General features: G+C 41.4%; 1 protein-coding gene across 4 annotated transcripts in view; it reads left to right on the forward strand.

Moving 5' to 3' along the window:
- The first annotated feature begins 867 nt into the window (after positions 1 to 867).
- Tnfsf10 (TNF superfamily member 10) overlaps positions 868 to 14,637 on the forward strand; it is a 37,713-nt gene continuing 23,943 nt past the window's right edge. For 2 of the 4 annotated variants that reach the window (XR_003583677.2, XM_027942185.3), the window contains exons 1-3: positions 868 to 1,063; positions 9,691 to 9,828; positions 12,877 to 12,919. Coding sequence is in view for 3 of the 4 variants with exons in the window: in XM_027942185.3 (XP_027797986.2) it covers positions 905 to 1,063; positions 9,691 to 9,828; positions 12,877 to 12,919 (340 nt within the window). In the remaining variant the exon portion in view is untranslated. The remainder of the gene's footprint in view (positions 1,064 to 9,690; positions 9,829 to 12,876; positions 12,920 to 14,637) is intronic. The other 2 variants (XM_071615467.1, XM_027942184.2) reach the window with 2 other exon arrangements.

A 14,637-nucleotide genomic window follows, 5' to 3' on the forward strand; every position in this document is an offset into this window, starting at 1 on the left:
TTCTGGGTATATTAGCCATTTCCTCCCTCTCCAGTTTGACTCAGTAGATATTACCTTGTTAGGGCATTGGGGTGCGGGAAAGAGACGAGAATTTGTTTCAGAATGTTTGCAAAAGGAAAGGCACATTATTTAGATTCTGCCATTCAAAATAGGGTTATGCAGAAATATCGTTGTTATGAAAGGATTGCATTTTTCTTTATTCACTCTGGCACAAACCCTCTTCTACACCTCAGGTAACAGAAGGGAAGCCAGATATGGAAGTTTCAAGTCATAAGAATTCTCCTATCATTTAGAAAGATAGTGCCTTTGCTAATGGCAGCCAGGGTGAAAGGCCTAGGGCTCTATAATTGAATGAGGATGTAATAGGAAAAATAAAATAAAAACCCAGCCATCTTCAGCTGAGGGGATTGTAGAAAGAAGGAAAGCAAGAAAGAGAAGAGGGCAAAGGGAGTTGAGGACAGAGAAGGGCACAGTATATTGGGCAGGGTATTGGTCTCCCTTCTCCCCGTTACCACCATGGTGCAAGCTTTATCACATTGCTCTGTTCCAGCCTCAGAGGAGTGGGGGTAGAACAGAGGGTAGGTTCAAGGGATGTGAGGTGGGGTCCAGGCAGCAATACTTTTTAACAGATTTCCTGGTGATTTTTTTTTTCCTGTGCTGAGGATTGAACTCATAGCCTTGCACATTGAATTTTTTTTTTTTAATGCATTCACCAAATTGATACCTGACATTGTTGTAGAATGGAGAAAGCCTTTGGGACTTTCACTTCTGTTCCTGCTGGCTTCCCTCGTAGTGTTCTGTGAACTTCATCGTCATGTTGACAGAAATGAAACTCAAACGAACTCCACCCCCTTTTTTTTTTTTTTTTTGTTTCCTCGTAGTAGCCTGCTGCTGCCTGGCTGACATGGGACGATCAGACCCTCACAGGATCATGGCCATGATGCAGACCGTGGCGAGCTCCAGTCCCGGGCAGTCCTGTGTGCTGATTCTGATCTTCACAGTGCTCCTGCAGTCCCTGTGTGTGGCTGTGACTTACATCTACTTCACCAATGAGCTGAAGCAGGTCAGTAAAAGGCAGTCTCAGCAACTGTCAGGTGGCCCTCCTCTCTGCCTCGCAGCTCACTGCTCCTTGAAAACTTTACTATGAAGAAAATCTCTTTCTGTCTGCAGATTCTAACTGCTAATGTTTATCATTCCCAAGGACTTCATGGAGGTGCAGGTTCAGTAGACTGTGCAAAAACAAGCTCAGTTACAGAACTGGCTCTACCAGTTACTAGCAGATGCAGGGAACAAAACTCCTAAGGGGTTTTGTTGTTGTTGTTTAGTTTTATATGCATTTGCTTTTTAAAAATTGATACCATTCTGCAGTGCTTCCTGCTAAATGCTTGAATTCTTGTGGGTGAGGGTATCAGAGCAGAGGCTGCATCTGCTTCTGACACCTCCGCAGCCTGGCATATGGCTACCATGCAGGTGCTTTCTGAATACTGTCTATATAAGTGAACAACTATCACAAACATGGTGGGAGCCTCTAAGAGACAGGCAGCAAAAAGAGAGTTGGGGCTCAACCCAAACCCAACAACTAAACCCTTAATGAGGTTCCAGCTGAGGTTAATTCCAGTGGACCATAGACAGACTTGGGAAAACATTCAGAGGTGAGCCCTGCACAAACACCTATGTACTGTTTGCTTATGCTCAGACTTCATGCCAGCCTCTCTCTCCCACTCCTTTTTGTTGTTGTTTAATATTTTAAGTTAGTAGGTAGAATTTCTTCACATAGACAAGCCAGACTTTTAAAAGTTAGCAGGTAGAATAATCTGCATCTGAACTAAAATCAGAACCAATGTCAGGTTTCTCATTGCTCCAACAAGTGAGGGGTGGAAACCTTCCTTGAAGTGCACTTTAGCTTCAGAACTATGGCACTTCTGTGCTGACAATAACGAGTGTGAATACAAAGGACTGGCTTTCTGCCTACCCCGGTGCACAGATGTGTCATGGGTAAAGTCTGTAACAGAGAGGCTGATAGACTCAGTATTTGACTATTTATTTGAAAATACAATTGTCACTTTATGCTCAGGATAGTCCAGGTGAAAAACAGGTATGAATACAAAGAAAAAGACTTAGTGTCACTTTAGTTTATGATTTTTCAACTATCTAAAACTTTTGAAACTGTGAATGTAAAATAAACCAAAGCACAAATGCCAACTCAAATAAACCAAGTCAGTTTTTAATTCCTTATGTATATTTTGACAAATTCTATATTATATAATAGAGAATGGAGAGCTGGACGAAATTTTGGATACCTCATCCCCAGTCCCATCCTCATTGTATAGATGAGGAAAGCAGGCCCCCCCACCCCCAGAGATATGTATTACCCAAGCTTACACGGGACCAGCTAGCACCAGGACTGTGAATGCCTAACTAATGCTCTTCCTTCCACAGCAGCATACCCATGGTCAAAACTGTGCAGCTCATGATGTACATCCTGCAACACCAAATCTGCTGGTGACTAGGAAATGCAAGGCTGAGTCCCAGAAAAATATAAGTGCATAAAAGCTATAGAGTGCTTTCTAATGGTCTGTTAGGAAAATGCAGTTTGTATACCCTATGGAGTGTAAATTTGGTTATCTCAGTTGGTTGGGAATTTTTCCTTTGGAAATGGAAGAAGTTGACTCTTTTTTGTAAGTCATTATGAAAATTACGTTGACCATTTGTGAGAAATAGAAAGTCTGGTGGTCCATTTTCAGAATATAGTATTTAGCCTTAAATGTAAGATTGGGGTGTAAGAAATGCCTACAGAGGGGAAATAGAGCAGAATGGAAAGTTACACAATAGCACCTTAGGCTATGGATTTCTTGAAATAACCCAATTAGCCATTTTGAGCTCCCTAACCTGTATTCAGTTGTAACTAGAACCCTTTCCTTTGCCAGCTCCAATTTTAAAATTAGCCAATTGCAGAGATTGTAACCCCAGGCTCTTCCTATCAGAGCAAGGGGCAGTACTGCACTGGGGATAAAAACAGGCAGTCAGCTCACTCAAGTGCACTTGCTTGCCAGACTTTGTTCAGTAGCACACCCTTCTGCAGAACTACATTCTGCCTTATGGAGCTACTTCTGAGTATGTGTCTGATTCCTCATGACACCCTAGAATTTCTAACACATTAGATGACCTGTAAAGAAGGCTTTATTGGAGGGCATGTTGAAGAGTTTGTGTATTTCTAGGAAAACAGATATTACTATAATCATACTTTTAGTTTTAAGTCCACATAAGAGACTGGAAAGCTGCTACCTATGTTTATAGCAGCCCAATTCACAATAGCCAAACTATGGAAACAGCCTAGGTGTCCATCAATCGGTGAATGGATACAGAATATGTGGTACATAGACACAATGGAGTTTTATTTAGCCATAAATAAGAAGGAAATTATGTCATTTGCAGGATAAATAGAACTTGAGAGCATTATATTAAGCAAAATGAACCAAAGGTCAAGGGTCATGTTTTCTCTCATAGAAGCTAGAGAGAGGAAAAAAGGAAAAGAAAGATGAGGTGTACCTCATGAAAACTGAAGGAAGAGCATTAAAGTAGAAAAAGAGACTAGCACAAGGGAGAAGGGGAGGGAAAAGAGAAATACTGAGGAATGATATTTGCCAAATTATATTGTTATATTTGTGTGCATGCATGAATCCCACCATTATGTGTAATTATAATGCACCAATAAAAAATATTGGATAACGATGAGGAGAGAAATGAATTACAGTAGAGGGGGTAGAGAGAGAAGATGGGAGGGGAGGGCAGGGGGGATAGTAGAGGATAGGAAAGGCAGCAGAATACAACAGTCACTAGTATGGCAATATGTAAAAACGTGGATGTGTATCCGATGTGATTCTGCAATCTGTATGCGGGGGAAAAATGGGAGTTCATAACCCACTTGAATCAAATGTATGAAATATGATATGTCAAGAGCTATGTAATGTTTTGAACAACTAATAATAAAAAATATTGGAAAAAAGAGACCAGAATGCTGCTACGTGTACCCATCTGAAGCCAGTATTTGAAGCCCTTTGTTAACTTTATAGTATAAAGAGAGTGAAGCTATTTCTCCATAAACAAGCGGCTCTATCACATCATAAATTGGTCTGCTTATTTAAGACTGAATGGATTCTCCGCTGAGCTGATTGCAGTTGCCTATGTATATAATCAAGTTTTTAAAACTTCTACTAAAAAAATGGAAATTTCAAATAAAGCTTAACATCTCCCCACTTATGCATATTTTTCTTGACTGCATAGTTACATGTGCAAACACATGCATAAGAATTGAGAGTAGCAAAAAAAAAAAAAAAAAGAAAGAATTGAGAGTAGCACTATAAAAGGAGAATTAACAGATATTGAACAATTATTGCATGCCAGAAACTTTGATAACTATTACACTGTGTTATACACATAACCATCTTATAAAAATCAGTATAATTATACCATTTTATAAGTGAACAAACTAAGGCTTAGGGAAATTAGGTAATTTTTTTTTCAAGATGACAAAGTTAGTAGAAGATAAAGCCTAACTTTTGAAACTGGCTATTAAGCAAGTGCTCAATAAATTTAGCCATAGTAATTTCTGTTGAAAGATTTTTTTGAAGGTATCACCATCTTCATCAGGAATTTTTACAAGGGGAAATAAATCTGAATTTTCTTGAGAATCTGTGCAGAATTTGAAAAAGCATATTCGGCATAAGCAGCAATTTCCTAAGACAGATTACAGGTTCTACCTTTGAAAATTTGCAGAAGATTCAGTAAGCAAGGTCTATAGGATGGCGCATGTGTCAAAGAAGGCCCAGTAACATTGACTTGGACCATCACAAGAAGCCTGTAGAACAGCGAGTATGAGGCATGTATGGAAACTCCAAAGTCTGTGTCATTCTGTGAAAGTTTCATGGCAAGGAGATGGCCCATCACTCTGACATCATAGACGGGGAGGGAAAAGAGGATCCTTCTCTATTGAACCCCATAAATGATTCTTTATGCTATTTGTGGTTTGCAGAAAATGATGATCAGAGACTAATGTTTGAGGAGCAGGGAGAGCCAAAGCTGTCAACTTAAAATCTCTGTGACAGCACAGGAATCTACCTTCCTGATCTTAAGCCCCACCAGGACTGGTTGGCCCTGGCCTAGGCAGCTGCCATGTTGTGACTGCACCAAAGCAGTCACCATGGAAATCCACTTCTCAGAACCAAGGGCTTCTGGAGCTAAAAAAAAAAAAAAAAAAAAATAGGTACTCAGTACAAAGCTGTGCCTCCAGGGGCCACAGGAATGAAACCTGAACTCCTGCATCCCCCAGCCCCAACACCCACATGTGGTTATCTAAAGAACAGTCCAGTCTGCAGTGAGCTGCAGGAAGCTCATACTTTGAGACAGAAAGGATGTGTGTGTGTGGGGGGGGGGGGGGGGGGCAAGAGACATCTGATTAATCGTTGTTGGACTCACCACAGCACAAACTTGCCACACAGTCACTAGAACAGGCCAAGACCTGCAAAAGAACAACCAAACATCATAATACAAGGAACACACGAGGATGAGGAAGGTGGTGAAGCTTCCTCTCTGGATTTTTTTTTTTTCAAAATTCAATATTTATGTATAAAAATGTCTAGAAAGACAAAAACCAAAATGTTGATAAGTATGCTCTCTATATAGGAGGGTAAGAGGTGCCCTCCATTTTATTTTTCAGGATAGTATACATTTTCTATAGTGAATCTCGTAAGAGAATATATGCTACCATGTGTGGTTTTCATACAAATTTAAAGAATGTGATAATGTGATATTTGTGTATAGTCTTTGGTAGGATATTTGGGGATTGAATCCAGAGGTAATCTACCACTAAGCTATAGCCCTAGTCCTTTTTTTTTTTTTTTTTTAATTGCTGAGGCTGGCCTCAATCTTGCAATCCTCCTGCCTCCACTATCCAATTTGCTGGGTTTACAGGTGTGCACTGCCGTGCCCAGTTTGGATATTAAGAGAAAAAAAACAACTATATGCAAGAATTGTATACAGGCAGTCTGATAACCCTGTAAACAAGAGAGAGCATCCAAAGGTTAACTATGGGGTGGGGTTGTGGATGCTTTTAGTGTTTGCCTGTTCGTTCTGTTTTATTTATTTATTTATTTTTACTTTGGGGGAGTATTTTGTTTTCCATTTATACTTTCAAAACACGTTCTTTACTTTTCTATGTTTCTCTGGCTGCCAGTATATTTTGCAAGTGTCTAGGCTGCATTTACTTTTGAGCCATAAGTAACACGAGCTTGTCAATCTCCCAGGACCTTACTCAGTTTTCACAGTTCCCCCTTCCACCTCCTGACAGATTTTCTAGAAAACCCAAGAGGTATCACAGGCACTCACTCACACTTGGCATTAGCCTGAACTGGCCTCTGCTGTTTGGGTTGTATTTCCACCCTTCTCAAATTCCACTCGGGGTCATAGGTTGCTGCTAACCCCTGTCAGGATGCTGGCCTGACCCAGAGGCAGCCAACTCTGCCCCTCCCTGTCTGTCAACACTCTTTCCTGTTGAAATAGCCTGCAGTTTCTGGGAAGTAAGGAGCAAAGTGCTCCCTCCCTTCTTGTCAGGCACACCTTTGTACCCCAACAAGTTACCAATGTTTGTGAGCCTGCTGTTTGGGTTTAATAAAACCAAAGCCTGGCAGAACTTCCTCAAACTGGCTGCACTGAGACAGTGACCAGGAAAACTTGCTTTTCCTATAACCGTCTTCATCCTGTAGCTCATTCCAGCTCTTCCCTCTTCCTCCCTGATCCCTGTCCCCCATTTGCTAGATACGGTCTCCTGCTTCTGTAACCGAAAGCTTGGTCCTCGTCCCTGATGTCAATATAATAATGAGGACACAGTTTTGAGAAAATGGAAAAAGAAATTTTATTGCTTTGCTAGCAAAGGAGAAACACAGGGGATTCCTATACCAGAGTCTGTGAATCTGACCAGAGGGCTTTTAAAGAGGTAATTCAAAAGCTGCATTTCAGGCGTGCTTAGTTGGGGGGCTATAATCTACTTGTGGCCCTGAGAAGTAGCCATTTCTCAGATCTTCTGGCACCATCCTGAAGTCTGAATTAGTTTATTCCTGTGGTATGGGTTTGCTCAAGGACAGATAACAGCCTAGGATGGGGAAAAGGGTAATCTTGCTTCTCCCAACGTTAGGGACATTGAGAGGGAGAGGAAGAAGAGAAAGCGGGGGAAATGTCAGTTTTAAAATCAGCCACAGTGGCAGAGCAGCAAAAGTCATGTCCAAAGCACAAAGTGGTCCCCTGTTACGCTTCTGAGCCATATGTGACTGAATTCCTTCTCTGAAAGGCTATTCAACTCCTAAGGTATTTGGAGAGGCAACTTGCTGTTCCCAACAGAGGTGTGTGGGTTGGGCAGGTATGAGGTAGGCTGTCTAATTCCATTGCCAGACATATTCCACCACTCAGGTGGGTCCAGGTGGCCATCCTCAACTGCATTTATGAGATTCTTCTACTCTTTTGTTGTTGTTGTTTTTTGTTGTTATTTCATTGGCTACTATTGTGTAATAAGTAAGGTAACCAAAAACACCTTTATTTTTTTTACAAGTTCCTTTCTTCTTTTTCCAAAATAATCATGATTAACTTAAAAAAATGGTTATACAATACATCTTCAAAGCATTTCCCTATAACAGGAAACTTGAGAAAATCCAAAAGATTAAAACAATTCTATTGTGCTGTCATTATATAACAAAACTGAAACTAGCATAAGTCAAGGAAATTCATTCCTACTTCAGGTTCTTCTCCTCCAGGAACCAATATTAATATTTCCTTTAGCAAAATCTGAGCTAATATATTGAGTAATCCTTGTTCCTTCTGGTGTGATTCCAGCACAGTGTTGACAAAGTCATTAAATCCTAGAAGTGTACCCATCATTTCCTTATTACTTTTGATCACAATGTAATTTTTTTTAAAGAGAGAGAGAGGAGAGAGAGAGAGAGAGAGAGAGAGAGAGAGAGAGAGAGAAGAGAGAGAGGGAGAGAAAGAGAGAGAGGGAGAATTTTTTAATAATTATTTGTCAGTTTTCGGTGGACATAACATCTTCATTTTATTTTTATGTGGTGCGAGGATCGAACCCAGCGCCCCGCGCATACCAGGCGAGCGCGTTACCGCTTGAGTCATATCCCCAGACCACAATGTAAATTTTTGATCCTGCACACCTGGCCACAAGCTCTAGGAGCAGCAGCTGTGATGGTTGGGTTGGTAGTAGCATTAACCATCATGACTAAGCTGGCCAGCCCAAAGTTCTATTCTTAGAGTTTTTTTTTTTTTTTTTTAAAGAAAGAAAGAAAGACAGGAGGCTGAAGCAGGAGGATCACAGGTTCAAGGCCAGCCTCAGAAACTTAGTGAAGCCCTAAGCAACTTAGGGAGACCCTGTGTCAAAATAATAAATTAAAAGGAATGGGCATGTGGCTCAGTGGTTAAGCCATCCTGGGTTCAATCCCTGGTACCAAAAAATAAAATAAAATAAAAGAAAGAAAGAAAATTTTAAAAAAATAAACATTTATTTAAAAGTTAAGTGTTCTGCGCTAGGGTGGAAGGAATTTATTAACTCAAATCTGTACCTTTACACTTGAGCGACCTTTATCAAAAATCCAAGGGGTACATGGCTGAGTCATAAACAGGAAGTTTTGTTTAAATTGAGATTGTTTTATTCATAAATTAAAAGATTGTCATTAAATTTGATTGCTCCTTCAAGCTTTGCAGTAAACTAACTTCAAATAACAGATAAAAATAATTATTTTCCCATTTATTTCCCCAGATAAAGGTAACTCAACTAAATTTTTTTTACAATCATTAGGAAAATAAAATCAAAAGGGAAAGAAGGAAATAAAAAGAAAAACTTCTGTTTTTCTTAATCAGATAACAGCCTGGAATGTTCTGGATGGTGTGTGTGTGTGTGTGTGTGTGTGTGTGTGTAACATCTAGCAAGGATTTGTTGATAAGGGTGAGGACTTTGTTGACAATGATCCGGCTATATAAATATTTACTCTCAATCAGAAGAAACAGCAAAACTTCAGATGGTATTTCAAATCTCTGCAGACAAGTCCCTCACCAGTGTAAACATCTAATGAGGCAGCATGGAGATTTCTAGAACAGGTCCAGACAATGCCACCCAGACTAGCAGAAATCACATCAATAACAGAATCTCCTCAGCCACCTGGGTTCTGATTAAGAAAAAGGGGATTGCCCATACATCAAAGGGTCTAATTTTTATTTAGGATGCTGGGATTCAAACTGACCTCCCTGCCTATTCTGTATTTAGGTGGCTTTTCAAGTTTAGAATGAGATCCAACCACAACAGAGCTGGAAGGGACCCGAGACATCACCATGTTCAAAGCTCTGATTAGCAGCACCTAGGGAAGAGAGGAAGCATGGTGGAGAGACAACACAGTTGCTTAAAGATGAGGTCAGGGACGGCACCAGGACCCAGGATGTCTCATATGAGTCACAACCTTTCCCCCTATTATTCAACTGCTTGCTTTTAGCCAAAGAACAAAAAGGACAGCAGGCCTACTTTTATCCAAGGTGCTGTAACTTCTCTGAATCTGCCATCCGTTTCCATTGTTTTAACTTCCAGTTGGAGAAAGGCAAAAAGCTGTGGTGTATAACATTGTGGTGTATTCCATTTCAACCCAGATGCAGGACAAGTACTTCCAAGGTGTCGTTGCCTGTTTCTTAAAGGAAGATGACCGATTTTGGGACCCCACTGATGAAGATTCTATGAATAGCCCCTGCTGGCAAGGGAAGTGGCAACTCCGCCAGTTTGTCAGGAAGGTAGGTAACCTCCCTCACAGGTGCACAAGGTCAGAGGAGGAGGAATCCTTAAGCTATCAACCTAGACTCTGCATTTTGCAAAAGAGGAAACTGAGGCCCAGAGTGTTTAAGTGATTTTTCCCCAGATTCACAGAACTAGGAAAAACTGGGGTAGCACAAAATGATAGGTCCTGGCTGATTTGTGGTATACCCTAGAGCCTCCTCCTCTAGTCTAAACTTTTAATCTCACTTGTGGAAACTGAGGCACAGACAAGAAAATGTGTTCAAGGTCTTGCTGTGTGGTGTAATTTTTTTTTTTTGGTCTTCATTCAGAAGACAAAGGAAGCCAAATAATGATGTTTTATATGCTTCCCACATTATTGCTCTCTGGAATTAAATACATATTTATTTATGCATGCACACAGTGATGAAGAAAGAAAGGAAGAGGGAAAAAGAGATACTTTAAGAACCAAAGGTGAAGATATCTCAGTTCACAGTTAAGTGACAAATTACAAAAATATACCTATTTATATAAGTTGCTTAAGAGACCTCTAGCAGAAATATTGTGTTAGCTAATAGTTAATTTTACTAAATGTGATTGATTTTATTTTTGGCAATGTGACTTCGATTGAATCAATTTCTTCCCTGGCTGCTCCCTTCTCTGTAAGATGGCATTTAAAAATATTTGCTGAAAACATCAGATGAGAGCACAAATATCAAAACAAGCCCATGTATGCTATCATTGTTTAAAGACATACTGGGGAATTCCCAGGGTAGGAGGAGGATGTGTTTTAGACATGTTTGTAAAGTCCATTGTCTGGTGTACACTATCTCGGTGGGTTTCCAACTGTAGAATAAGATCCACACCACGTCAGAGCTGGAAGGGACCTCAGACAACATCACATGCAAAGCTCTGATTGGGAGCAGAGGAGAAGAGAGGAAGCAGCGTGTTGAGAGACAAGGTCAAGTTCAGACATCACCACGATGCTATTTCCACAGGAAATGAAATTGCATCTCCACCTGGGTGGCCTAGGAACGCACCTGCTCTGTGCCCACCCTAGAAATGTGGTCTTGGCTGCCCCTCCCCCCGCAGTAGTACTGAGCAGCTGTGATTCCTTCACTTCAAATGGAAATGACTGCTGGGGCAGGGGCGGGCAAAAGCTAGAAAAAGCACCGGCTGTGGAAGGCTCCAGAGGAACCTCAGAAATGGAATTCCAAAGTCCCTGGGATCTGGAGGCTGGAGGGCAGGACGAAACCCAGCAACAGGGAGAGATGCAGAACTGTGGTAGACACCTGGAGACTGAGGAGTCTTCTGGAATGGGGAGCAGCAGTGGGGAGACAAGAGAATTTACATGTGGGTTTCTGCAACTCTCCCTCTCCCCTTCTTAGATTCTGACACCAACTAGGGTAGAGAGAAGCTGGGGGAGCACATGGCAGGTGGGGGCCAGAGTGGGGAAAGAACTGCCCCTTATATCAGATGCATCACAACGGTTAAACATTTTATTTCCAGTAAGCAGCCGATGCCCATTTTGTGCATGATCTCATTGAATCCTCACAGCAGCTCTCTGAGGAAGAAATCATGGTTTTATGTATATATAAAATCAAAGTTTTATGCACACACACACATAGATATTGTTTTGTGTTTTGTTTGCTTTTGCTTTGCTTTTTGGTACCAGGGATTGAATCCAGGGGAGTGTAACCACTGAGCAACACCCCCAGCCTTTTTTTTTTTGAGACAGGGTCTCCCTAAATTGCTTTGGACCTCACTAAGTTACTCAGGCTGCCTCAGCCTCCCGAGCTGCTGGAATTACAGATGTGCACCCCTGCACTGGGCCATATACACATTTTTAAATAGATAAAGAAATTGAAGTTCGGATCAGCAAAGTAACTTGAGCAGGCTCCCAGAACTAGTATTGGCAAGATTGGACTGAGGCTATGCAGCGACACTTGCAGTCCCTCATTCTGCTTCCCACACTGTGAGGCTGACCTTTCTCCCCTTCACTTGCTTCCCTCCCTCCTTCCCTTCCCTTCTGTCCCAGAATAAGAGAAGGAAAGAACAAGAGTGAAAGAGAGAGACAAACAGAAACAGAGCAAGAGAGAGAGAGAATGCTCACTTCCCCTCATTCCCATCCCTACACCAGAGCCCACAGGACTGACTCCTAACCCTATCCAGGGTTAGGGCTGGAGGCAGAGGGAGAAGCACAGAGCCTCTGCTTTGGGGTGGGGGTACAGAGGAGGCAGGTTCCAGCAATTGCAAAATTAATGACAATGATTCGGAAAGGAGGGCAGCAATGGCCCAAGCCCTCAGGAGTGACTGAGCTGAATGAAGGGGGTCCAGAAGCCATGAGTGAACCTAGCTGGGTTTTGCTTGTTTAATACAAAGGTTCAATTTTCACTTTCTTGCTGTTTTTCCCCATTGGTTAGCACAAAGAGGAGGCTTTAGTGAAGCTAGATGTTTAGTGAAGCTATGGCAACTCAGTGAAATATCTTTATGTACAGTATATCTTGACCACGTTTTCAGAAATGAGAGAATGACATGGTATTGCCAGGCCATACCCTGGTGGGTGTGAATGTCTGTGGGCATCATGAGAGAGAAGTATTCATTATATTTTAAGATTTGGATCTGTCCAATAATTTCAAGCTGCTGGACTCTGTCATGTCATGCTTTTACACACACACATGTGCCCCCCCCAACAGAAAGTGATATGACATGATTATCACATGGGGCCTCATGGAGGCCTGGGGGACTTTAGGCTGTCCTGACTTGGCAGATGGCCTCTTCCTCATGCACTGTTCCAAGTGTGACCTTTCAAAGACTTCATCCAGAAGCAGAACTTTCCTGGGCAGAAGACCCTCCCTTCGTCATTGCATAGGGACCACTATCTCATTATTCATCCCTGCCCTCGGCCCTCCCCATACAAACACTGAGTTCAATCAACAACTTAAAGCTAAGTTGGTATCTTATATAGAAATGTCCTTTTAGACATCAGCAAGAAGAGCCATAGGCATATTCTACAGCGGGTGAAAACTTGTAGAGAATTAACAAACTTTATTCAATACTATTTGCAGATGATTTTGAGAACCTATGAGGAAACCATTCCTACAGTTGAAGGTAGTGATTTTTTTGTTGTTGTTCTTCTAATTTGTCAAATTCATGACAAGGTAAATAGCTTTCTGTTCTCCTCTTTGCTCCCATCTGCCCACCCACCTCTGGCCTGCTGCTCGGTGTCTCAAGCCACTTACTGACTCTATTTTAATCTTTGCACCAATAACTGGAAAGTTCAGAACCAAATCTGTGGCCTACCTATAGCCAGAACTTTACTTCCTCTCAATTTTGTTTTTACCATATGAATTTCCCTTTCACCTCAATTTCTTCACTTAACTGTTTTTTACCTTATGTTTTAAATAAGCCACCTTAAATCTTTTCTGAAACCTGGCAGGAAGTGAAGTAGATAAGATTCCCCCAGAGTTACCCATCTTCTCTGCATCTGACCATGAGCAAAAGCCCCTCCTGCATCATGCCTCCCCTGAACATCTTTCTAGCCAACCGCAATCTTCATCCTGTGGTCTCCATGCAACCCCTACCTTCCTGTTCATGGTCAGCAGCCTTCTCTTGACCCACATTCCCCAGCACTGTGGTAGCCCAGGCCAACTTCTTTACCCTTCCATCTGTCATCTTCCATCCCAGGCTCCTCCCTCTTCATCATGGATCATCTAACTGTCGCCTCTTTACAGAGGATTTTCCTCGCACCTGTCTGAGTAAGGTTCCCTACACTGTTATTTCTATCACACTCACCTTGTCCAGCTCTTCTATTTTTATGTATTTTAAAACTACTTGATGTCTGCTTCTCTACTGGGTTCAAGATCTGTAAAGACAGAATACATTTCTGTTTTCTTACCTCTCTATACCCTGCACCTAACTGTACACCTCAGGCCTAGTGATTCTGACTTCCCACCTTGCCCCTTTATTGTACTACTTTAAGTCCGCGTGTGTGTGTGTGTGTGTGTGTGTGTTGTTATTGTTGTTGTTGTTGAGGTAAATTCACAAAGCACACAGTTAACCATTTAAAAGTGGACCATTTAGTGTATTCACAGTGTGCCAACACCACCTCTCTATCCAGAATGTTCTTTCATCGTAGTTTTGGAATGAATAAATGAACATGTTAATAAAATGACTGAATTAAATTTGCTACTTCTTTGCATTTGGCTCACCATGTCCCCATTTTTCCATACGACCGGCCATACATGACTGAACACATATGCTAGCAATCTGGTGGAGAAGAAACTGTTTCTTAACCTCCCCATCATGTGAAAAGTCTCATTTTTCTTTATTAAATATGAATGACAAGGCCTGGTCCTGGGATCTAAGCATTCTTTCTGATCATCTCCCCAAAGGTAAAAGCAGTTGTCAGCATGTTGGACATGCCACCAGTTCTGATAAGGCTCACTGGATCCATGGGCTATAGTAGGTGCACATACTCTTTTTAGTGTTGGAACAGTATTCTTTTTATTCACCCCAGTAAAGCATCCTTCCCTTCCCGCCTTCGATGGCATTGCATTTTCCTTTTTGCACATGTGTCCAATCTTACTTTTCTTGTAAGATTCTAAACCATGTACTTTCACTATGAATCACTAGGTGCTCTGCATGCCCATATGTATTGGTGACACCCAAATACACATATAAGCAAGTTTTTTCTCTAGGAGATATTTGTTATAACCAGAAGGAAATTTCCTCTCTTTTAAAATTTGTTTTCAAATCTTTTTTTCCCATATCCTTGCAATGACCTCAAATGCAAATCGAATTCAGATATTGAATATTTAAAAACATTG

The sequence above is a fragment of the Marmota flaviventris genome, chromosome 8 (assembly GCF_047511675.1).
Source record: "Marmota flaviventris isolate mMarFla1 chromosome 8, mMarFla1.hap1, whole genome shotgun sequence".
Classification (NCBI taxonomy): Eukaryota; Metazoa; Chordata; class Mammalia; order Rodentia; family Sciuridae; genus Marmota; species Marmota flaviventris.